Source organism: Arachis ipaensis, chromosome B2, assembly GCF_059453495.1.
Source record: "Arachis ipaensis isolate K30076 ecotype BB chromosome B2, ASM5945349v1, whole genome shotgun sequence".
NCBI lineage: Eukaryota > Viridiplantae > Streptophyta > Magnoliopsida > Fabales > Fabaceae > Arachis > Arachis ipaensis.
The window spans coordinates 39,395,918-39,420,207 of record NC_142437.1 but is presented as its reverse complement, the minus strand read 5'-3'; the positions used below and the strand labels follow the sequence as shown (position 1 = coordinate 39,420,207).

Here is a 24,290-nt window from a genome sequence, read left to right as displayed (position 1 = left end):
TGATTTTATTTATTCTTGTTCTTTAATTATTATTTTCCTAAAATGGATAAGAGATATTAAATTATTTTTCCTTTTTGCTAATAGATTCAAATAGCCAACAATAAGCTTCGCTTTCATTTTCACATTTTGGAGTGAGAATTGTGAAACAGAAGGAGAATTTGTGACTTGTTTTTATTATGTTCTTGCCATTTTACTCATTTGATCATGATTGCCACTTTCCCCGTTTCGCGAGCCTCTCAATCTCAAGTGTAATAAAAATATTGACAAGTAGAGCATCCTTTTTCCTCTTTTTCCTCTGCTTTTTCATACAGATATATATACTATTACAAACATTTTAATATATTGACCCTGTGTACTACTAGAAGACAATATTTCTAAAAATATAGCAACAAGAATCACTGCAATACAACAATTGCTGTGGACCTTAGAAAAAGCTGAAAATGTATTCTTCTGTTCAGCATTTCTAACATACACTGATACACTATCTCTGGCTATTGTTTTACAAAGGACAAAGGTTACATTTACAGGCTTTAGAGCAAGAACAAGATCAAAATATCATGCCTCACTGCTGGCTAAGCAAATTCTCCCAAGTCTTCCTTCCAAATTTGACCTACCTAACTATATAATATAAGAAGTTATGATAAGAACAGGTATAGAATCAGAAGACGACTAAAATATTAAGGAGATAAAGACAAAAATACTTACCAAATTAAAAAATTGCTAATAGTTAAACAGTTTGACATGATAGGTCATTCGGTTGCTTCTTGACATCAATTCCTGCTGTAACTCCTACTGTCATGGCATTGATATCATATGTTGACAATAATACATTCTTCTAAACCATAAAATAAAGATAAACCAGTTAGATCTCAGATTTAATGACATAAAATAAAAGAATATATCAGATAAAGTTTTCATCCAAGTCATATCTATAAACTAGTTCCATCAGGAGGAATGGGAATATTGGGGGAAGCCAACACAAAAGGTGAGACATTTATTAAACTTTATTATTAGGATAAATTGCACTCACCTCCCCCCAGATTTACCCAGATTACGCTAACTTCACCTCTAGTTGTCTAAAATATACTAACCTCACCTAAGTTGCCAAATTTTAACACGACGTGTGAGTATAAATTGAGCAAATCTCAAGGGAGGTAAGTATAATTTACTCCTTTCTTAACATTAAAATACATATTATAATAACAGAAAGTGAAACACTTGTATGCATGGCTTATGGCTTTATATATTTAATTATTACTGACAGGTTAGCCAGCCCTGCCTAGTGAAACAAGTCTTTGTTGTTGTTGCTATCAGGTGGGGAGTGGGGAAAGGTTATCTATTGTGACAAGTTCATATTGAGTTAACAAAGCATGTTATTCAGGATTCAGAAATCAGAACCACACAGGAAGGATCAAAACAGAGTGCATATTTTATTTGCTCAGAAAATTAAAAAAAAAAAAGAAGGAAATCGTGCTGCATATCCTAAAAATAGCAATGTCACAGGGATTTCTTTGGACGTTGCATTTCATGTTGATAAACTGCTGCTAGTAAATACGATCAATCAGAGCACAACCCAGTGCAAACAGGAAACAATACAATTTGATTTCCAACAATGCTATATGGACACAAAAATCAGCCACCATATAGGGATATGTATTTAGTGTAAAAATTTGATTATGCTGCTATAAATACGTTTGATTATTTTGCTATAGCAAATTTGATTATTCTGTTTGGAAAAGTTTGGTTTTCTGGTGGTGATTACTTTGTTGGAAAAATATGTGAACATATAAATATATGCATGATATATGATTTGATGGCTTTGTTTTTGGTGTTCATGGAGTATCTTATATTTCCATTCTTTTAAAAAGGGATATACTTTTCTTTGCAAATTTGATGCCAAACAATATAATCAATTCATGAATTGATTTCAAAACTTACCATCGGCTCAAATTCAGGGCTAGACAAGTTGACAGTGAGGTTTCTCATTAACAACAAAACCTGCAGAACAACAATAATACAAGCAAGTCAATTCCCACTGAACCAGAAATTTAAAATTAATTTATCATTTCAATTGAAAAGAAATTCACTTGCATGCAAAAACGAGGGAAGGTAAGGAAGTTGAATTGGGGAAAATTTACGAATGAGTCCAATGGAAATTATTGGAAAGCAATCATGCCAAAATACCAATAGCTGACATGGCCTTAGTGTATCTATATAAATAGACTAACAAACTTTACACAGAAAAAAATGAATGGGACAATCAACCTTATGTTTTGCTGCCAATCGAAGTGATAGAAAGCATAATATTCCTTTTCTTTACAGAAACCACTGCTTTATTTAGCCATCAATGTACTGGAAGTTTACATAGGCCCACAAGTTTCATAACCAAGAACCTAGCAGCTATACCTGATGGCGATGACCTGCCTAGTTCTTGAAATTTTCTAGGGATGGTAATTTTCAATTTGAAGGAATATTTTAGCAAGCCTTAAATAAAATGTTAGAGAACATTTAGCAGTGACTAACAACAGCATCAATCTTTAGTCCATATCCAAACACAAATCTACCGACAGAAAACTCATGACACATAAAAAAATAATTTGGTTGATTTAATTCTGTCCACATGGATATAATCAAGTAGTCCTCCCAAATCTTGCTTTGACAAACTCAATCATTAAAAAATGTTATTCAGGAGCGAAAATTAAATTAAAGAACAGCTATATCATTTTATGCTACTAGGGACCACATAAGGATTAACTTCTTCGTCATATCCTCATCACATATCCATTATAAATTTACTATAAATCCTAGAAGTTTTACTTTATTCGATAATAGTATGTTAATGATATTTTCGAAGTGCATCTATCTCTATCATATGATGCCACTAAGTTTCACATCTGAAGTTACTTGTGACAGAGCAGAGTTGTCAGCATGTCATTTAGCAAAATGAACAGAAGATTCATTCAACTCACAGTTTCAAAATTTATAGGATCCATTTCCTTCAGCTTCTGGACATGGTTATTTGTATCAGGATCAAAAACACTTCCAATGAAGCTGTAAACTTCGGCAAAATCTGGCAAACCTGTGAAACATGACCAAAATGACATATCACCATCCATTGCTAAAATTCAACTTGTAAACAAACAAGACATAAAAGTCAATATACATGAGATTACCATGAATAACTGGCGCTGGTTTCCCTTGCTTTGGTATCTCAGAAGACAATAGCTTTCTAGTTGAGTTCCCGACACCATTAAGATTGCTGTTACTAATCTGTGTTATCCCCTTCGATCCAATATCAGCTGAATCAGTAACGTCATATAACATAATAAGTTGTGGAAAGGTCCATTTAGCACAGCCAACATAGTGTACTAACATCAAACAAACAATAATTTAAAAGAAATATGCATGCCTTCATTTCCATGAAGATTGCTGAGTTCATCTTGACAGGTCAATGATTTATTTGATCCGGTGTTCACCAACAGAGAAGCTTCATCCCATGTGGCATACCCAGGTGCAAGGCCATTTGTCGAAGGAGCATAAGCAATGGATGCTGGCAGTGCCATCAAAACTGGAAATCCAAAAACTCATGTCAAAAACTTAGTAAGGTTGTGAATTCATAGGAAAGAATATGACCATGTAATATAGAAGCAAACCATTTTTTGATGCCTTTTGTGGGTAGGGATGTGCGGCTTTGCGCTTAGGGCGAGGAGGAGGCACATGTGCTACTGTTCCATTCTTTTGAACTTTCAAAAAGTATTTTTGGGCATGGCTTCGGATCTGCAAAGTTAATAGTGAGTCACAAACAATGACCAAATAGAATACAAGCATGAAAACAATACTGAACAATATAGCCGAAGAGCGATCTCCTAACCTGAATAACTGTTTTGGATCCTACAAAATCTTCAATTTTCTTCCAATCTCTGTCAAATCTGAATAATCCACAAGATATCAGTAACTGAAATGCAGAGTCCTTCACTTAAAAATTTGAAATGAAGAACATAATTTTAACCAATTAGTACGAAGCAAATCAATCAGAATCTAAAAGCAAGGCTTAGTTGTGAAATCTTGTTATCAAAATAGCCTTTGCTTAAATTTTCAGCATGTAATCATAACATTATATATAACAATCACACTACTTTTTTACCATTAAGCATAAACTGTGAGATGTGAGAAGTAAAATTAAACAATTGAAAATACATTCTTATCTGAAATTAGCGAACTACAAATACTAAGGACCAATTTCTCTTTATTTTCTCTTTTTTATTTTCTTATTCTTCTCTTTCAGCAAAAAAAGGTCAACTAAATCAGGTATTTGAACTTAAAAGGATACTAAGGATGATGAAAAAAAAAAACACTCCAAATTGGCAATAAGAACCACGAAAACAAGTCAAGGAACATACAAATGCAATTTTATTTTGTCCTAATAAAAGAAGAAAGAAAATAAGAAATAAAAATAGAATAATGGAAATTAGAGACTAACAGCTGAAGAGCTTCTAGAAACTTGTCGTGCTCTTCGTCAGTCCAGCTCTCTCTGGACTTGGTAATGGTGTAAGGCTTTCTGACCTTCTTGGCAGAGGCATCAGTGGCGGTGGCAGTGGTGGTGGTGGCGGTTGTGGCAGTTGGCGTTGGTGTCACCATTGACTGAGTATTGGAGGTGGTGTTGTTGGAGTTCATGTGGCCACAGAAAACATAAGAGAGAGAGAGAGAGAGAGTAGAGTATGTGTCTATGTGACAATGTTGTGGTGAGGATGTGATGTGGCGAAGGTGGTGGGTTAGGTGTATGTGTGGTGCACGATGGCTTGCCTTGTCACCAACACGAGTTTTTCCACTACCACTGCTAAATGCTAATTAGCAGTAATTAGTTTACCAACCTTACCAGTTACCATTACGGCATTACCAAATTTCATTTCGTCCAATATGTCTTCTGACTTCTGATTCCATGCGCCGCACTTATACCTGCACTTTAGCGCTTTCAAGTACAAGTTTTTTTTTTTTTTTGGTGACTTAAAAGAAAGAAAGAAAAAACCAGGACCTGCACTTTCAAGTCACAACTTCGTTATCGTTATTCGTTACCCCAATTTTTTAACTTCTTAAAATAAAATGAAAATAGAAATGTTATTTTAATAACTAAAACAAATAACAATAAGACGACTAATAATTGAGAAATAGATTTTTCAAATTATTCTTAGTTGATAAATATTAAAAAATTTAAAAGAACAATTTACATAATTCATTTTTAGTAGTTAATTGTGGATATACTTTTTGTTACTGAAATAACATTTCTCAAATAAAAATACCCTAAATAAGTTTGCTTATTTTTTAATAAATTTTAAAGTTGTTTCTTTTGGTCACTATATTAATAAAAGAATTTAGAAAATTATGAATAATTTAATTAAATTATTTTATTACTATAATCATACACTATATTAAAAATTACAGACCATGTACACTTTAACTTGTTAGTTTTAAAAGAGCAATTCGATCATTTAAAAGGTTAATTTGTACGCTTGTCAAGTTGTACATTTTAAAATTTAAACGCATAAAATTTGCCTGACCTGTAATCCAGGGGTTAAAATTCCCATTATTAATTTGATATGAGTGAACTATCCGAAAATTCATTTAACATTTATCAATCTTATAAATGAGGTAATTGTATTGAGTTTCGGCAACAATAAAATATGATTATATGATGAAAAACATTTGATTAGGTTAAAAGGCTATATGGTATATATAGTTTATAAAAAATATCATGTGTATATATAAATTAATCACTAAAAATAATCATTATGATGTGTTATTTAATTTATTTTTAATATATAATTTATATTTTAACATATATTTTATATATTTTATTCTCATAAATTTTGGTGACTAATGCCAATATACACTTGGTATGATTATATGATTTAATATGTAAGTGATGCAGATCCAATTTATCCCAAACAGAACAATAAGCATAGCAGATCAGTTTTCATAGCACATTGAACAAACAATACAGTTCGAATAAAGCGAAACAATTTGAAGCAAAAATATCAGTCCATACACTAAAGAAAAGAATCATCAAATTTGGGGACAAAGATAAAAGAATCAAGGAAATTACAGCATCATCACACAAGGACAATTATTAAATCGCATCTGCATATTTGACACTCATAGGAGGTGCAAGGTCGATTAAAATGTATACTATCACAACTGACACATTTTAGTGATTTTACCCAACGTCCCTACAACAACGTTGCAAATTTAGGAAATGCCGAATTTAATTTTTATTTTTTAGAAGTATTTTCTCACCTATATAATGGCAATAATCAACCACATTTTGATTTCAAGAAGAGAGTAAATATTGAACATATTCTAACTTTTTCGTATTCCATCTTTCTTTTCTTAGAGTTTTATTGAATATCATATTTTCTATTAGAAAAGTTTTTAAATATACCTGTAACATTAGTATTTTAACTGTTAATTTTAATTAATATATATTATATATTTTTATAATTAAAATCAACAATTAAAATTAAAATTATTAAAATACCAATGTATTTAGTATTTTTTTTTCTTTCTATTATGTGTTCCTTAAAAAAAAAAGAATATTGTTAATTATGTGAGAAATCATACACAAAAGTCATGAGAAAAAAAAGATTAGAGAGATAGATAAAAAAAAAAAAAGCAGTTATTATTTTATCTTTATAAAGATAGCTTCAGGTAGATGAACCGAGTTGTTTTTTTTTATAAATTGGATTAACACTTAAAGATGATTAGACTAGATTGAAGTTTAATCATTTTTGAGTTTGGTGAAAAGTTTAGGAAAATTTTACGAAACAAGTTGTAACTTGTAAGCATTATTGGTGAATATAATTTTGTGAAAATTATAATATAAATTTTATTAAAGTTATAGTAGAAATTGAGTGTAAGTTTCATTATAGAAAGAGACTGAATTATGATATATTATGATGTTATCTCTTTTTTTTTTTTTTTTTCTATTTTGCATAATTTGAAATGTGCAAAACAAAAAGATTTTTTAAATTTTTTGTTTTATAGACTTAACAACCAAAGTCTTTAAAGATATAAATTCAAAAAGGATCTTTTATTTAACCATCTTTCTTAAGAATAACTAAAATTTTATTTTGTATAATTAAATATATTTATGATACACATAAAATCTTAAAGAACAGAAATAATGACAATTTTGAGTTTGGTTAATTTTTAAATTAACACAAAATATATTGTAACATAATGAAATGCCTTTTTTTCTTTTTTTTTTTTATGTGAACAAATCTAAATATATTTTAAATTTAAAAGTATATATATATATGTATATCCAACTGAAAAATCAAGAAAATAATCACCCCACCCACAAAGAAAAGAAAAATAGACTAGAAAGGAGGAGAAACAAACAACATAAAGAAATTACTGAAACTTTGAAAATCAAGGAAACGCATTAGCTAGCCTAAAGTAGAGTAAAAAACTAGCTAGGAGAAGATGAGAAGAGAAAAGAAGAAAGGAGATAAAGGATAATAGAGATAGAAATAGGGTTGGTAATGGGTAGGGTAGGGTACGGTTTGGACTCTATCCTAATTCTATATGTGGGTTGAAAATTTTATTAAAATTCTACCCTATCTTACTCGCGAGTTGAGAGTCTTTCAATCCTAACTCTATTCGCACCCTAAAGTTCTAAACCCTACCCTACCCTACCTGCAGAAATATTAAATTTTTTCAAAGTAAATATAAAATTCAATCATTTCAAATTTTATATATATTAATAACATAAAAATAAAAAATTAATGTTCTAAATTACTAAATTAACTAACTAATTTAATGGTTGATCACTTATTGTAAGTCATTACATAAGGGAGGTTGTGGGTTCAACTTTTATTTCTTTCACTATATATCTATTTTTTTAATAAAATATGTGTTATATACGAGGTGCGGGTAGGATAAGATAGAGTACACTCTAAACATGTACCCTATCCTACCCGCAGGTATATCTGGACCGTATCCTACCCTACCCGCAACGGGTTGGGTAGCTTACCCTACTCAAGCGGGTTAGACCGGATTAGGTACTCGCGAGTAGAGTATGAATTGCCAGCATCAGATAAAAGCCTCAAATCTTTGAAGAGTTAGAGGCAGCATGGATTCGGTTTTTAGAAGTTTTTTTTATTTGAAAAATCAAAAAGAGAAAAAACATAATATAATTATTTTTAGGTAATAAACTTTAAATTATACAGTAATAAGAGGAGTATTAGAACGTTAGTAAATTTTGTGATCCGTAATTATTAATTAGTTATCATTAATATTTTTAATAGTATAAAATTATATTAAATAATATAAAATTATTTACTTTTATTTTTACTGGATAAGCTCTCTAAATTTTCTCCAGTAATAATTATTGTAGTAGAAAAAATAACAAACTATTATTAAATTAATATTCTATCTAAATCTATAATTTTGAGAATTATTTCTGATTCAAAGACTATAATTTTATTATCTAATTTTCCTAATAAATAACATTTTCATGAATCAATCTTTATACCGAGTTGTTTTATATATTTCCACTAAGTGTAATCTAATAAAAATTGTTCAAAATGAATCATTTTTAAATTTATAACGAATAAAAACACTTTTCTTTTTCAGTTAGGAAAAAGATAAAGATAAACTAAAAAAATTATATTATCGATACCTAAAATACTAAACAATATCATCTTTTTTAAAAGATAACTTTTTTACCATTCCAACTCCGAATATTTTAGACACTTATTTAACATTTTTTACTAAGTTTTTCTTTTATATTTTAATTATTTAATTTTTAAGCATACTTATTTGAATTAATAAGTTCTAATAGAAAATATGAATTCTAAAAATTATATTACATTTAATTTATTAAAACTTAAAAGTGGTTATTCATAAATCCTCAATAAATATTGTTATGATACTCATCAAACTCTTAATTACTCTATGTAATCCTCCATGTTTTTATTGAAATACATATGAAGAATTTGAACCAAAAAACAAGAAATATGAGAACATGTATGTTAGTCACTGAAATTTAGAAATATTCATTTTGCTTCTTAATTTTTTTAAAAATACAAATAATATAATGATCTTAATTAAACAAAATATTTTAAAATTAGAAAAATTTAATTACAGTGTTTTTTTTCATTTAAAATAAACTAAAATTTCAAAATACTATATCCAAACACACCTTTAGTGTGTAATGTAATGGCATTAATTACATATATAAATTTTATGTGAACTAGATCAGCGGAGAAAAAACTAACTAAATTCATAGTTATCAAATTTAGAAACCAAACTTATAGTATCTAAAATTTAAAGATTAAATTAATTATTGAGTAAAAATTTAGAAATTAAATTATGCCTTATTTAAACAAAAATTATTGAAAAAAGAAATGTTTACCGAGTTATTTTTTTAAAAAAAATTTATAAAATAAATAAAAATAATTTTATGTTTTAATATTTTATAAAAAACAATTTTTTTATTTATTAATTATGGTTGAATATAATAATATAAAAATATTTTTTATTTATTTATTATGTAAAAAATATTTTTTTATTTTTTTAATATTTTTATTTTTTATTAAAAATTTATTAAATACGTTAAAAAATAAAAAAAAAATTTTATTAAAATGGATGAATGAGGAATGGCTGAGACTTGAGAGGATTTGATGTTTTCAAGTTTCAACTTTTCATTGTTTTGGTGTAGAAACGGGAAATGGTCTCAAGAGGGAAAAACTGAACACTGGGCCCCATTTAATTTGGCTTTCACTCTGAGCCACTAATTTTAGGATGCACATTGCCTACGTGTCGAATATTGGGGAATTGCATGACCGACATGGATCTTGCGGCTTGCCGGCTTCCAACGATTTGAAAATAATTGTGTTTTGTTTTATACTTTTAAGTACAAGTGTATGATTTAAAAAAAAAATTGAAAAAAAATTGAAAATTTATTTCCCAAACAAGTATAAATCAATCGAAACAGTTAATTTGTTTGAATTTATATATAAAAAGATATTAAATACTAAAACTTATAAAAAAGAGGAGTATTATGAGCCAGCAACTTTTGTGATTTGTAACTATTAAATAGTTATCAATGATGATTCTAATAGTGTAAAATTTCATCCAATAGTTTACTTTTTTTTTACTAGTTACATGTTGGCCAAAATTTAATAAAATTGCTAGCCCTAAATTTTTCCTATAAAAAATTTATGAAATGTAAAATTTATATAACGATTTATAAAGTTGAATCTAAATACTTAAAATTATTTAGTGTAATTAAAAGGTTTAGTTTAACATAGAATAAATGAGAAAACTAATATAAAATTTTTATTGAATGACAGGACATCTAAATTTTCTACACAAAATGTAAAAGCATTTTATTAATTTTTATTGAATGACAGGACATCTAAATTTTCTACACAAAATGTAAAAGCATTTTATTAATCTAGAAAAAGAGTAGTCAAATTGATTTGTGAATAAAATGGCACCTCTCAAAAAGAATATAATGTCTATGTGTAAATTACTAAATTTTATCATTATTTTTTTTAAAGTTAGGAGTGAGGTTCGAACCCACAACTTTTAGATGAGTTTAAAAAGAACATGTTAAATTAAAAAATTAATTAAATTAATTTGATGATGATAAACATTATTTTTTAATAGGTTAAATACCCAATTAGTTTTGATTGAATTTAAGTAAGTGTTGTAGACTAAAGAAAGAATGTTGCAGCAGCCCAATAGAAATAAAATCAAACAAAAAAAAGTGGACTAACAAAGCACTAAAAGTCCAAAGTTGTTAAGCAAAAGAATCACGTGGACTGAACTATAAAAGAGCTAACCCAAACCCGAATTGATCTCACTCAAAGCTGATCCCTCCAAAGTGCTTCCACCAAAGCCAACGTCCCTTTTCTCGTTTCGGTCAGAACTCAGAGAAGAGAGAGAGAGAGAGCTTCGTTCCTAAGTCATTCACCAAAGAAGAAAGAAAGAGAAGGGTTAAACAAAAAGGTTGAGGTCTAATCACCCACATCAAATCATATCAACCTAAGTCAGAAGCTAAAGGTGATTCATTTCCTTTTGCATGCATCTTACTTTCTTCTTTTCTTTCCTAACTCTTTGCCAATCCAATTTGGGAAACATGGAAAAGATGATCTCTGATAAACACTGCTACAAATCAAAGGCCAAGATTGTTTCTTGGGGACAAAGTAGTAGCTCAAGGGTTCAGATCTTAGTTTATCATTGAAAATATTTTTCTTTGCTGTTCTGAGGCATTCGGTCAAGAAAAAGGGATCTGTTTCAAATTCCCAATTTGGGGATTAATGGAAAAATGTGAAAGGGTAAGTTGGTGAAGCACACAGCTCGAGGAGTTGACCTGGAAGAGAGTAACTTAGCAACATACAAGGAGATACAAAAGAAATTTTTGACTCTTCTGAAGACAAGGAAAAAGAACCAAAGTCTGAGTTTTATTGAGAGCTTCCTGAGAAGGTTCAACGTTTTGGACAGTGCTATCTAAAGAAAGAAGCATTCCGCCAAGATGAAGAACTTGATCAGTGTTTGCTCAACCCGGTTCACCTTATAGCAACAGAGGCTGTTGAATCATCAATCTTCTTCATGTTTTACAGATTGTAATTTATTTTTCAATGTATATCTTTCTGTAATTTCTTAAGTGGTAAAAGGCTGAAAGAGAGAGCTTAAGAAAAAGCCAAAGAGTGATAAAAGGCTGAGTGATACACTTGAGTGAAAAACCTAAAGTATTTCAGATTTCTTTAGGTTGTTTACATTGTCTTGTATCTTGTACCTGTGAGGCACCCCTTTCTTAGTTGGGTTAACTAAGAGTGAAGAGTTAGGCGGGAGAAAGGTTATGTGAGCAGGAGACTGCCTCAGTCCTCACATCTCAACGTAGGCGGGAGACTGCCTCGACCCTATGCTGGCACCGCTACCTCGACAAGCGGGAGACTGCCACAACCATTGTCCGAGGTGCATAGCGACTTACCAAAACAATGCATGTCACGTGAGCGGGAGACTGCCACAACCCTCACATCCGAACGTAAGCGGGAGACTGCCACAGTTCCTACGATAGAGAACAATGCATGTCACAATCACATAATCTGTCTAAGAGGCCACCGCTTATAGCACCATTCCGTTTATACTCATTCCATTAACTATAATCATTCATTTTTTAAGATTCAATCTCATCAGCCATCCTCATTATCACAAGTTCATCATCAACCCGGCTCCCCATTAGCTCACAAGACAATTTCACCCAACTAACATACCAAACCTAAGTTACCGTCTTCTAAACTCATATATAAATTACCAATTTAGTTCACTACCCATCTCTATTAATCTTAAGTCCTAATTACTAGTTAGCAATCTTAAACAGTAGATAAAAGAGTTTGGAAAGCTAGAAAATCCTTGAAAAGTGAAGAAAAACCATTTTCAGCAAAACAGGGACTGTGCGTACGCACACCCCTGCCGTGCATACGCATGTGTTGAAAAAGTGAGGGTCGCATACGCGACTCCTCCCTCGCGTACGCTAGACTCCTAACCTGAGAGAAATCCTCGCGTCGCGTGTTAAAACTCGCATACACATAGCCAAAATTCACATGCTCGCATACACCACACAGTGCCTGCATACGCGAGACCCCCAGGCAGTGGAGAATGCCCGCGTCGCGTGCACAAGTTTGCGTACGCATGCTGCATCAGACTCAGAAAAATTTTAATGCTGCAGATTTTCAGTTTCAAACACCATACTTTAAACGCTCACAACTTCCTCTAAAAAATTTTATTTTTCTCAAACTTTATACCATTTTAAATCTCTTTAAACCATCTTCAATTTAAAATAAAATCCAACTAATTTCAAAAATCAAGGCTCAAGTTATAATCCACTAAAGTTCATTTAAAACAAGGTTTTACACAAACATCAAGTTCTCTAATTTCCAAATTTCAAAACCAAACCAAACCAAGACCTATTCAATTTATCACAAAACACTACCACACACTACACTTTACTATTCCATTGCACTTCAATCAACTCAACATCTATTTTACTCAATCTTTTCACCATAATTTAACAAAAATCAACAATTCCCAACTTAAGATCTCAATCATCAACAATTTGCACAATTTTACTCATCATAAATATCATTCATCATATTTCACCATAAATCCTCATAATGGTATAACTACCATTATTCAATCTCAATCTCAATCTCAATAATCAACACCATTCACCAACAACAATATTATAATTCATCGATACCCTTCATTAATCATCATAATCATAAACAACACCAATACTCGTCATATTAACATCATAATTCATATATCACACATTCCAACACTCCATATCATCTTCTTCATTATCAAACATAAATTACACGTAATTAATCATGTACCAACGTCATTCAATCCTATCTTAGAGTCCACTAGCCTAAGTGTCAAAAAATATTACATATTACATAAAGGAAACCGAAACAATACCTTAGCAGATTCTCACGCAACTCAAAACACCAAGCTCAAACTCAAAGCTCCAAAACCATCAAGTTCACTCCAACAATACCAAACCTCAATCTAACATCATATAATATACAAAACATCACTAGGGCTAACCCAAAATATCAAACTATAAGAGTTTAAAGAGACTTACCTTACCCAACGATATTAGGGACAAAATCTAACAATAATCCAATGCTAGGATAGGAAACTAGAGCATGAGACATGAGTTCTTACCAGAAAATCTTAGTTAAAAATGACGAGCTGGGCGAGAGTTTCGCGTGGCCATAAATGGCTCGTCAATCGGAGCTCCGTAGCTCAAGATATGGCCAAATGAAGGAGAAGATGAATAGTAACTTCTCTTCTCTTCTCCCTTCACTTCCAGCACCCCCTTTCTTTGTTTCTAGGGTAAAATGATCTGAATGCTCATTAATTGACACTTATATATGTTGGGCTTGGGTCTGGTCCAATCCGTAAGCGTTTTAGGTCCGTTTGGCCTAATTTTGGGCCAAAACTTTTAAGATTAGAGCCCGATTTTCAATTCTAAATTATTTGCCTTTCCAAAATAATAAATTCAATTTTCAAAATCTCATTTTTCTCAATATACGATACTGGACAGATTAGAGCCGATACTGCCGGCTTAAGTATCGGTACGCATTTTTTACAAAAATTTTCTGCAAAAGATACATTTTTTTACTCAGAAAAATTCATTGAATTCAAATTTTACCTTTTTAGTTTCAAAATATCATTTCTTTATTTTCGAACCTATTTCGGGTAGTTAAAATTATTATTTCATTAAAGCAGTTACTCCAGTTCTTACAGATTTCCTGGTATCCATGCTCTCTTGACTATTTCTTTGCATCCCCCATTCCCCGACCCTACTTCTTTAAACGTAAACAAATGGATTTTTTTCCTCCTATCTGATTTACTTAGAACATCAATAAAAAAAGGGAGTGACCGGATCTATGTAGGCAATTAGGGATACCTCTCTCCAATCAATGTTCGCAATTGCTCTCTCCGGTTTCTATTGAGCGTTGAAGTCTCCTCCTTGATTATTTGACCATGTAAAAGCATGTCCCACAAATTCCAAGTCTAGCAGTTCATTTACTTGGAGTGCATCTTGGAACCCTCTTGTTTGAGTGTATGTCACTGGTAGCTCTCTTGCTTATCTTCTTGTTCTAAGACTTGGTTAAAGTCACAAAAAATCGTCCCTGGCATGTTGTAGGCTTGTCCTAAAGAATTGAAAATTTCCAAGATTTGTGCTTATTTGTCATTTCTGGACACCCATAAAAACCTGTTGCCCTCCAAGTGTGGTTGCTATTCTTTGCCTTAATTATCATAAAAATGTGATTTTGTAAGGTTGATGCAATATCCACTGTTATATCCTTTTTCCACAAGACTGTTAATCCTCCTGATCTATTTCTTTCGTCCCCTTTACAATCCACTCCAATTACATTTTTAAGTCCCCTATGTAAAACCTAGTAATTAATATATAATAAGTTAATTATGAGTGAAAAAGGCTATGAATTTAGAATTCATAGTTTGGGAAAATAAAAATGTTTCGAACATGAATTAAAACACTAATATTAAGATTTTAACCCAAAGTTGGACCAACAGGATAAATTAATTGAACCGGTTTCATGTTGGGCCCAAGCCCAAGGCTTAAAAGTCTCAAACTTAGCCATTTCAGCAACTCATTCCCATTAGAGTGAGAAAGAGCAGCTGAGAAGAGGAGAAGAGAGTGAGAGTCATGCCCTAACCATTTTACTATTCACCTACTCACCAAAATCTCCATAACTTCTAATTCAGAGCTCTAATTGTCGAGCTGTTTGCAGACACGCATTCGTCTCAGATCCCTCTTTATTTCTATTCAAGCATTGCGGTAAGTAAACACAAAATCCTTGCTCAATTTTTCATTCTCTTTCAACTCACACTTTTGGAGATATGTTGTTGAAAAGCTTGTGATTTTAGTTCTTTAGGGGTCCTCTAGCATGGATTTCAAGTAGGTTCCATTCCAATTTCAAGTGGATTAAGGTAAGAGAGCTTCTTTCCTCTAATTCCCCTAATTTGTATGAATACCCTAGCTTGAACTAAGTAAAATTTGATGCAATTAGATGAGATAGTGTCGCTTGATTGCCTGGGTTAATTTAGTTTGATTGGTGGGCTATCCGTCGAGCTCGTTAACGTTGGATGAAGCTCGGAATTGGACGGAGAAAGAGATTCATGGGCTTGGATTTGTCGCACTTGAGGTACGGGTTTTATTTTCAAGTAGATATTATGTAAAATTATGTGAATGTCCAGGTTAATTATCCCTCGGATAGGATTAGATTGAAATTGGATGTTGTTGTGATTAGTTGAATGGATGTATATATCTGTATGCATGGTTCAATTGGATGTGATATTGTTAATTGATGGTATTATTGATTATGATGATAATTGATGTGAAAATTGGGTCGGAGGCAGTGATAGGGTAAGGAATTCCCTATTTGATAAGTGGAGGTAAGTGGCGTGTATTAATGTGTGGCTGGGTTGTGAATTTGAATGATTGGTTGTTGATGGAAGGTTGAAAAGTTGGATTGATTGGGTTGAAACTTGTTTAATTGAGTGTTAAATGGATAGAGAGTGATGAATGAATGTTGAAATGTTTAAAAGTGGTTTTGGAGAGGTTTAAATTTGAATTGGATTGAGTTTTGATGAAAATTAGAAATTTGGTAGTTTTGGTAAAATAGAATTTTAACCAACTTTGACGGGTCATAACTTGGTTTTCAAACCTTTAAATTTTGTGAAACTTGTCTTAAATGAAAAGGGTCTATTTAATTTATGACGTCTGAAGAACGGACGAAAAATGATTTTTTACGAAAAAGTTATGCACGGTTAAAGTTTATGGTTAAGATCTGAATTTTGTATAAGCTATAAAAAATTGAGGTCCTGCGTACGCATGAGGGGTGTTATAGAATTGAAAGAGTTTCATGCACCTAGCATAAGTACGCACAAAAGTCAAGTCATGGGTATGCACGACCCATGCGTACGCACGATGATAAACCCAAATTTTGTGGTTTATCTTGTGCTTATTTTGAGGGATTTTATCACCTTTTCTCATATTTATTCAATGAAATAGCATGGTTTTGCAATTCTCCCTTGATTTGTGCTTAAATGTGAAAACATGCTTTTTAGGCCCTAAAATAGCTAAATTTAATTCACTTTAATTCCATTCGATGCCTTGATATGTTTGTTGAGTAATTTCAGGTTCATAAGGCAAGTATTGGATGGAAGAAGTGAGGAGAAAAGCATGCAAGTGGGAGAACTCATGAAGAAATGAAAGAACCGTAAAGCTGTCAAGCCCGACCTCCTGGCACTCAATCGACCATAATTTGAGCTACAGAGGTCCAAATGAGGCGGTTCTAGTTGTGTTGGAAAGCTAACATCCGGGGCTTCGAAATGATATAAATTTTACTATATGTTGCTTCACGTTCAGGGGCGCGCACGCGCCGATGCTGTCCGTGGCCCACTTTTATGAAATCGCCCCCAGCGATTTTGCAGCTCATTTTGGGCCCAATCCAACTCATTTCTGATGCTATTGAACCCAAGGATTGGAGGGGGAATGAACCAAGTAATCATAGTTTAGTTTTTATCATGTTTTAGGGTAGAATTCTAGAGAGAGAAGCTCTCTCTTCTCTCTAGAATTTAGGGTAGTTTAGGTTTAATTTTCTTGAATCTCACTTTTAATTCTTGTTTTGATTTAGTTTTCTTTTTAATTTCTTGTTGTTACATCTTAATCTTCTTAGTTTCTCTTGTTCATTTCCTTTATTTTGTTACTTTTATGTTGATGAACCCTTGTTGGATTTCCATTTTCTTTTTATGCCATTTAATGTTTGATGTTTCTTTATTGTTGGTTTGAGTTGTTGATCTTGTTTTCTTGCAATTTATAGTTGGTAGATTTATATTTCTTGCACATTTTACTATGCTTTCCATGTATGTCTTCCAAGTGTTTGATAAAATACTTGGAAGAATGTTAGAGTAGATTTGAGCATTCTTGGCTTGGAAAGAGTAATTGGGCAATCTTGAGTCATGAAAACCCAACTCATGTTGGTGACCTAGAGTTGTTAGCTAATATTGTTTCCATTGACGCTAATCTTTTGCTAATTAAATTAGTGAGTTGATTAGGACTTATGGAATATTGTTTCCATTGACGCTAATCTTTTGCTATTTTAATTAGTAAGTCGATTAGGACTTTTGGATTGAGATTAGCTAGTCTCATTAGACTTTCTTCCAATGTTGGAGATGACGTAATGAGATAAATTCTTGTTATTATTATGGTGTGATTAATTAGTCTTGTTTGACATTCTCCCTATTTGTTGGAGTTAACTAAATAAGATGAATTAATCATTGCATGACTAGGATAGAAAGCCTATGATCTCAATTCTTGCCATGAATGTCTCTCTTTATTACTTGCTTTCTTCAATTGCTCTCTTTACTTTTTCTGCACATTTATTTTCTTGCCCTCATATCAAATCAACCCCCCTTTGTATTTTCATAGCCAATAATTAAACACTTTATTGCAACTCTTCGTGAGACAATCCGGAGTCCAAATACTCCGGTTATAAATTCATTGGGGTTTGTACTTGTGACAACCAAATTTTTGTATGAAAGGATTATTGATTGGTTTGGAAACTATACTTTACAATGAGAATTCATTCATTTGAGGAAATTCCAAACCGTCAAGAATTCGTTCGTCAAACGACCATCTTGTTTTTTAGAAAATGTTGATTTTAATTGTTTTTTCTATCCAATCTATTGTTTAACCTTTGTAACCCCTATTTAAGGTCCGCTAAATAGTATTTAGGCTTGGGAACGAGTGTGAGAATAATTAAGGGATGAAATTGATAAGTTTGAATAAGATTGAGGATAGGAGTGTCAGAGATAAGGATAAGACTAATGATTGTCTGATTTTACTGTGCTGGCAAGGGTCGGGGTTAATCCTGCTTGCATACTCAGCTGATGTTTACTGTACTCTTGGCAAGGACGATGGTGAATCCCGCTTGCACACTGAGTTGAGCTATACCAGAGCAAGGACGGTGGTTCATCCTGCTTGCTTGTAGTTCTCTTTGATTGCATGATGACAGGGCATTCTCCCTCTAACGAATGACAGGGAATTCTCCCTCTAACGGTGACAAGGTCCCAAGAGAAGGTAACAGGACATTCTCCCTCTAGTGGCTATATCGATCAGCTGAGATATGTTCCTCTTAGGGTGCCTTTCTCTTGGGTTGTAAGGTGACAGGATACTCTCCCTTTAACGGACAGCCGATATGCGAAGATATTATGCGCAACCAAGAGAACGATATCCGGGTTAGCTATCGGGTGTGTCAGGTTTGGCATTATAACCACAAATGATCTCATGGGCAGTAGGAGAGGCATGCATTATATGAATTTATGTGAAATTGTTTGAGTGTGCATTGTTTTGGATTGCCGACGTGTATATCTCTGCTTAATTACTAATTGCAGTATATGTTATAACCATTTTCAATTGGGTTTGCATCCTATAAATTGTGTTTACTTCTGTTGAATATAATTAGTGTACTCAATATTGAAATTCTATGGTATTGAGGTAAAAGGAGAAAGGCTGAGATGAATGTTAAAGGAACTTGAGTTTATGGATCGTTGGTTAGTGAAGGGCTTAGTTTACATTACCCTGTTTTGGATTAGTATAATCCTAGGCTTGAATCTTGGTTGTTAGAGTTTAGGATTGCCTAGTGGGTTTATTTGGTTTTACATCGTCTCTATTCGGAACTGTTACCCTGCTGAAAACCTTTTGGTTCTCATCTATTTTGAGAATTTTTCTGTTTTCAGATACAGGACGTGACGCACCTCGCTGAGCGTGCTGGATTCTCTTTAGGAAGCAGAGATTTCATTTTGGAAATTATATTTTGTACATAGTTTATATGTATTCTCCACTTTTTTATATTAACTTGTATATCCCTCTTAGAGGTTGATTTTGGAGAAACAGGATTTATGTTTATAGTTGTTTACTTTGGGGTTGTATATATATATTTCTAGCCGGTCATTACTTTGCAGGTTGAGACTAGTACTTGCTATGTATCTCTTTTGGAATTCTATGTTTATAAATATAACTCTTTTATTTTTTGTATATCGTCGCCTTTATCGTAATGTTTTCGAGTGTGATGCAATTTTCGTTTTGCTTATCCTTTTTCACAGGCTCTTAGCTAAATTATCTTTCAAATATATGTATGCACTTTATCAATTTAGAGGTAGTAGTACCTCACCACCTCTGATTTATGACTATAGCGTAAAGCTCTGTGTGGTAGGGTGTTACACCCCTCTTCTTCTAAATTTGTTGATCTCATCTACCTTCTTTCTTGTCTCCATTAAGAAGGCTAAGTTCGGAGCTTTTTGTCCCAAGAGCTTGTTCAAAACTCTAACTGCCTATGGGTTCCTAAGCCCACGGTAGTTCTAGCTAATAACTCTCATTGTTCTCAGTAGGGTTGTGTCACACCCTTTGCCATTATTTTTGTCCTACTTGGTGTTTTTATTCTTCACTTCTTCTTCTTTGATCTTCATAGTTGTTGCCTCTTCCATTTTCCTTATTTTGGTTCTTTTCTTTTTGTCTCTTTTTTTTTTGTTTTCAACTACTCTAGCTTTTTTCTTCCACTTCTTCTATCGTATTCCTTCTTATATTTCTTCTATCTCATTCTCCATCATGTTCGACTCACCTTTTGTTCTCTCTTTCATTAAATCATGCTCCAAAGGAGATGTGTTTTTCTTTGTTGTCTCCTTTTCTATTGCTACCTGTAACACCTTTCCTATTCTATCCTCCTTCCTATGCTCTGTCTCTTCTTCTCTTCGATGTTCTTTTTCTCCTTTTCTTTTTTCGATTTGTTGTTTCTCTTTTTTTACCCCTGTTTCTTTGTGCTATGTAACAACTAGCCTTGCAAGTTTTTTTAGGAGCTTTCCTTGATCCCTTCTATTTGCTTTGTGTGCATGCTTTGTACCTTTCCTTATTCCTTCTTCTTCTTTCTTTCCCTCAAAACCTTGACCCCTATCATTTTAGCTCTAAGTCATGCCCTTAGCTCCTTAGATTTTCATCCTCTATCATCTTCTTTCTCTTTCGCTTGCTCGCATGTGCCTTATCATGTCCAATCATACCATAAAAATAGCAAAAAAAGGGAGCTTTTCATATTTGATATCTGTAAACCCTGTAAAATTAATAAATAATTAGCCAATAAATTAAATATTAATTAAAAAAATTATAAAATAGAATTTTATAGCTTAATGAGATAGAGCTAATTAAAATAAGAATTTTGATACTAATTTTAAATAATTCGGCCCAAGATTGGGTCGAACGGGCCGAACCAGTCAAACCGGACCCAAAATGGGCCCAAGGGCCCAATCCAATCCATGAACAAAATGAGCTTCAGCTCATTTTCCTTCTCCTCCATTCATCACCACGTTCCAAAACACAAGGATGAAAGGGGATGAGCTTCAAACCCTTGTTCCAAATTCAAGTTACGATAACATCTCACTCCGAGCTCCGATCGTCGTACCGTTTGCGACCACGCGTCCACGGCGTCGAGCTCTACAAAGCCCAGTGCTGAATCAGGTGAGTAACTCTCAATCTTACTTTTAGTTCTTCGTCCCCCAATTTTCAAAAATTAGAGCCATTGGGGTATTGAAATTTGATGATTTTGGTGTTTAGGGTCAAGCTAGCTTGCGAAAATCATTTAATTTGTCCCGTTGGTGCTTGAGTAAGGTGAGAATTTTTGAATCCTAGTAGATTTCTTGATTTATTGTGTTTGAGTATTAAATTGGTATATTTGAATGTGGCAATGTGAATTAGGTAGTGTATAAATGTAAATTGGAGCATAATTGTGAATATTGGAAGCTTGATTGGGTCCTTGGATGCTGAATTTTGGTGGTGGAACTTGTGAACTTGCGTAGTTGGGTTGTCTTTGGGATATACAAGGAAATCAACCAAGGTATGATTTTGATTTCTCATATATAATATATAATGTATCGTAAAAATTTAGGCTAGACGACCTAGGATAAGTTGAATTGTGAATTTGGAACTTGATTGGTAGTTTAGTTGATGATGTGTGTTGCATGAATGAGGCATAATAGATAAATGATATATGATATATGATACGAATGTAGTTGGTTTGGTAAGAAATATTGGTGAATAATGATTTTGATGGTGATGGATAAGAATATTGTATGTGGGTATGAGAATGTTGATGATTGTGTGGGTATACTTTGAGAATTTTGGAAATGAAAATATTTAAATTGAGGTATGATTGGTGGTGGTAGAATGTGGAGCTGTATTGGCTGTGATATGGTATGCTTTGGTGCTGGGCACGACTTTGAAAATTGTGGTTAATGATTATAAATTTGGTAAAAATAGAGGTTTGATAAATTTTGTGAAAAACTAATTTTTTTCCGAACTTCGGCGAGCCATAACTCGGCTTCCAGACACCCAAACTATTTCACACTTATTTCATATGAAAATTAGGTCCGTGAAACTTACATCGTTCAAAGAACAGATGAAAAATATTTTAAAACAAAGAAGTTATGTGCATTGGAAGTTTATTGTGTAAAACTGAAATTCCGCAGCACTTAGCCATTTTTGCCACTGGTGCACGAAATTGTGATCTCTGGTAATGGCTCCAAAAACTTGGTACTCTAATCTCAATTCATAATTTGTCACAACTTCGGTACAACTAACCAGCAAGTGCACTGGGTCGTCCAAGTAATAAACCTTACGTGAGTAAGGGTCGATCCCACGGAGATTGTTGGTATGAAGCAAGCTATGGCCACCTTGTAAATCTCAGTTAGGCGAATAATAATTGATTATGGAGTTTTAGAAAATCATACTAATTAAACAGAAAATAAGGATAGAAACACTTATGTAATTCATTGGTGAGAATTTCAGATAAGCGTGTAGAGATGCTTTCGTTCCTCTGAATCTCTGCTTTCCTGCTGTCTTCATCCAATCAATCCTACTCCTTTCTATGGCTGGCTTTATGCAAGGGCATCACCGTTGTCAATGGTTACTTCCCCTTCTCTTGTGAAAATGGTCCAAATGCTCTGTCACAGCACGGCTAATCATCTGAGGTTTCCGATCATGCTGGAATAGGATTCACCCTCCTTTTGCGTCTGTCACTACGCCCAGCAATCGCGAGTTTGAAGCTCGTCACAGTCATTCAATCCCAGAATCCTACTCGGAATACCACAGACAAGGTTTAGACTTTCCGGATTCTCATGAATGCCGCCATCAGTCTAGCTTACACCACGAAGATTCTGATTAAGAGATCCAAGAGATAATCATTCAATCAAAGGTAGAACGGAAGTGGTTGTCAGGCACGCGTTCATGGGGAATGATGATGATTGTCACGTTCATCACATTCAGGTTGAAGTGCGAATGAATATCTTAGAAGCGGAATAAGTTGAATTGAATAGAAAAACAGTAGTACTTTGCATTAATCTTTGAGGAACAGCAGAGCTCCACACCTTAATCTATGGAGTGTAGAAACTCTACCATTAAAAATACATAAGTGAAAGGTTCAGGCATGGCTGAATGGCCAGCCCCCAAAACGAGATCACAGGATCAAAAATACAATCCAGGATGTCTAATACAATAGTAAAAGGTCCTATTTATAATAAACTAGCTACTAGGGTTTACAGAAGTAAGTAATTGATGCATAAATCCACTTCCGGGGCCCACTTGGTGTGTGCTTGGGCTGAGCTTGAAGTCTACACGTGGAGAGGTCATTCTTGGAGTTGAACGCCAGCTTTTGTGCCATTTTGGGCGTTGAACTCCACTTTGCAACTTGTTTCTGGCACTGGACGCCAGAATTGGGCAGAGAACTGGCGTTGAATGCCAGTTTGCGTCATCTAAACTTGGGCAAAGTATGAACTATTATATATTGCTGGAAAGCCCTGGATGTCTACTTTCCAACGCAATTAGAAGCGCGCCATTTTGAGTTCTGTAGCTCCAGAAAATCCATTTTAAGTGCAGGGAGGTCAGAATCCAACAGCATCAGCAGTCCTTCTTCAACCTCTGAATCTGATTTTTGCTCAAGTCCCTCAATTTCAGCCAGAAAATACCTGAAATCACAGAAAAATACACAAACTCATAGTAAAGTCCAAAAATGTGAATTTAGCATAAAAACTAATAAAAACATCCCTAAAAGTAACTAGATTCTACTAAAAACATACTAAAAACAATGCCAAAAAGCGTATAAATTATCCGCTCATCACAACACCAAACTTAAATTGTTGCTTGTTGATAAACGAAATTTATCATGCTGATATAGAATTCAATAATGGATATAATCGTGAGTATAGCCTAATCGACATTCAAACTTCGCATCAAACAATCCTACAATCTATAACCGAGAGTACTAGTCCCCCGAGTCGTCCTCCCTTGGAATTGCTAGAGCATGCATCTTATTGATTAGGAAGCCTTGTTGTGGTTCTTTTGAAGGTTTAGCAAAATAAATGGTAAACAAGCAATTAATTTTTAGAAGACTTGGCCTAGGGTTGGCATTAGAAATTCTATCCTTATAGTCCCGTCAATGATGACAACAATTAGGCCTTGCTTCATTTAGTTAACCCCTAGGTATAGAGGAAAGTAAAATGAGAGTAACTAACTTGAGTCACAAGTCCTAGTTTTCACCTTAGAGAAATATAGCTTTAGTGCACTCCAAGTCAATTAGCAATTTCTAATTCCAAATCAACAATTGACATAAACTATTCAACTCTTTCTAATGACTCAAACC

General features: G+C 33.1%; 1 protein-coding gene across 3 annotated transcripts; it reads right to left on the bottom strand.

The window, feature by feature from the left end:
• Positions 1-252: 252 nt before the first annotated feature.
• Positions 253-4,922, bottom strand: LOC107625234 (protein REVEILLE 8). Of its 3 annotated transcripts, none has more exons than XM_088505356.1 (9): positions 4,481-4,922; positions 3,872-3,929; positions 3,654-3,777; positions 3,410-3,568; positions 3,174-3,299; positions 2,970-3,079; positions 1,939-1,998; positions 706-832; positions 253-618 (listed from the first exon to the last, which is right to left on the bottom strand). In XM_088505356.1, the coding sequence occupies exons 1-8, from the start codon at positions 4,672-4,674 to the stop codon at positions 728-730; spliced, it is 936 nt and encodes a 311-aa protein (XP_088361482.1). In that variant the 5' UTR covers positions 4,675-4,922; the 3' UTR covers positions 253-618; positions 706-727. The 3 variants fall into 3 exon arrangements, with proteins under 3 accessions (XP_088361482.1, XP_088361481.1, XP_088361480.1); XM_088505355.1 differs by having other exon boundaries at positions 706-835; positions 4,481-4,914; XM_088505354.1 differs by having other exon boundaries at positions 478-614; positions 706-835; positions 4,481-4,782.
• Between the last annotated feature and the right edge of the window lie 19,368 nt (positions 4,923-24,290).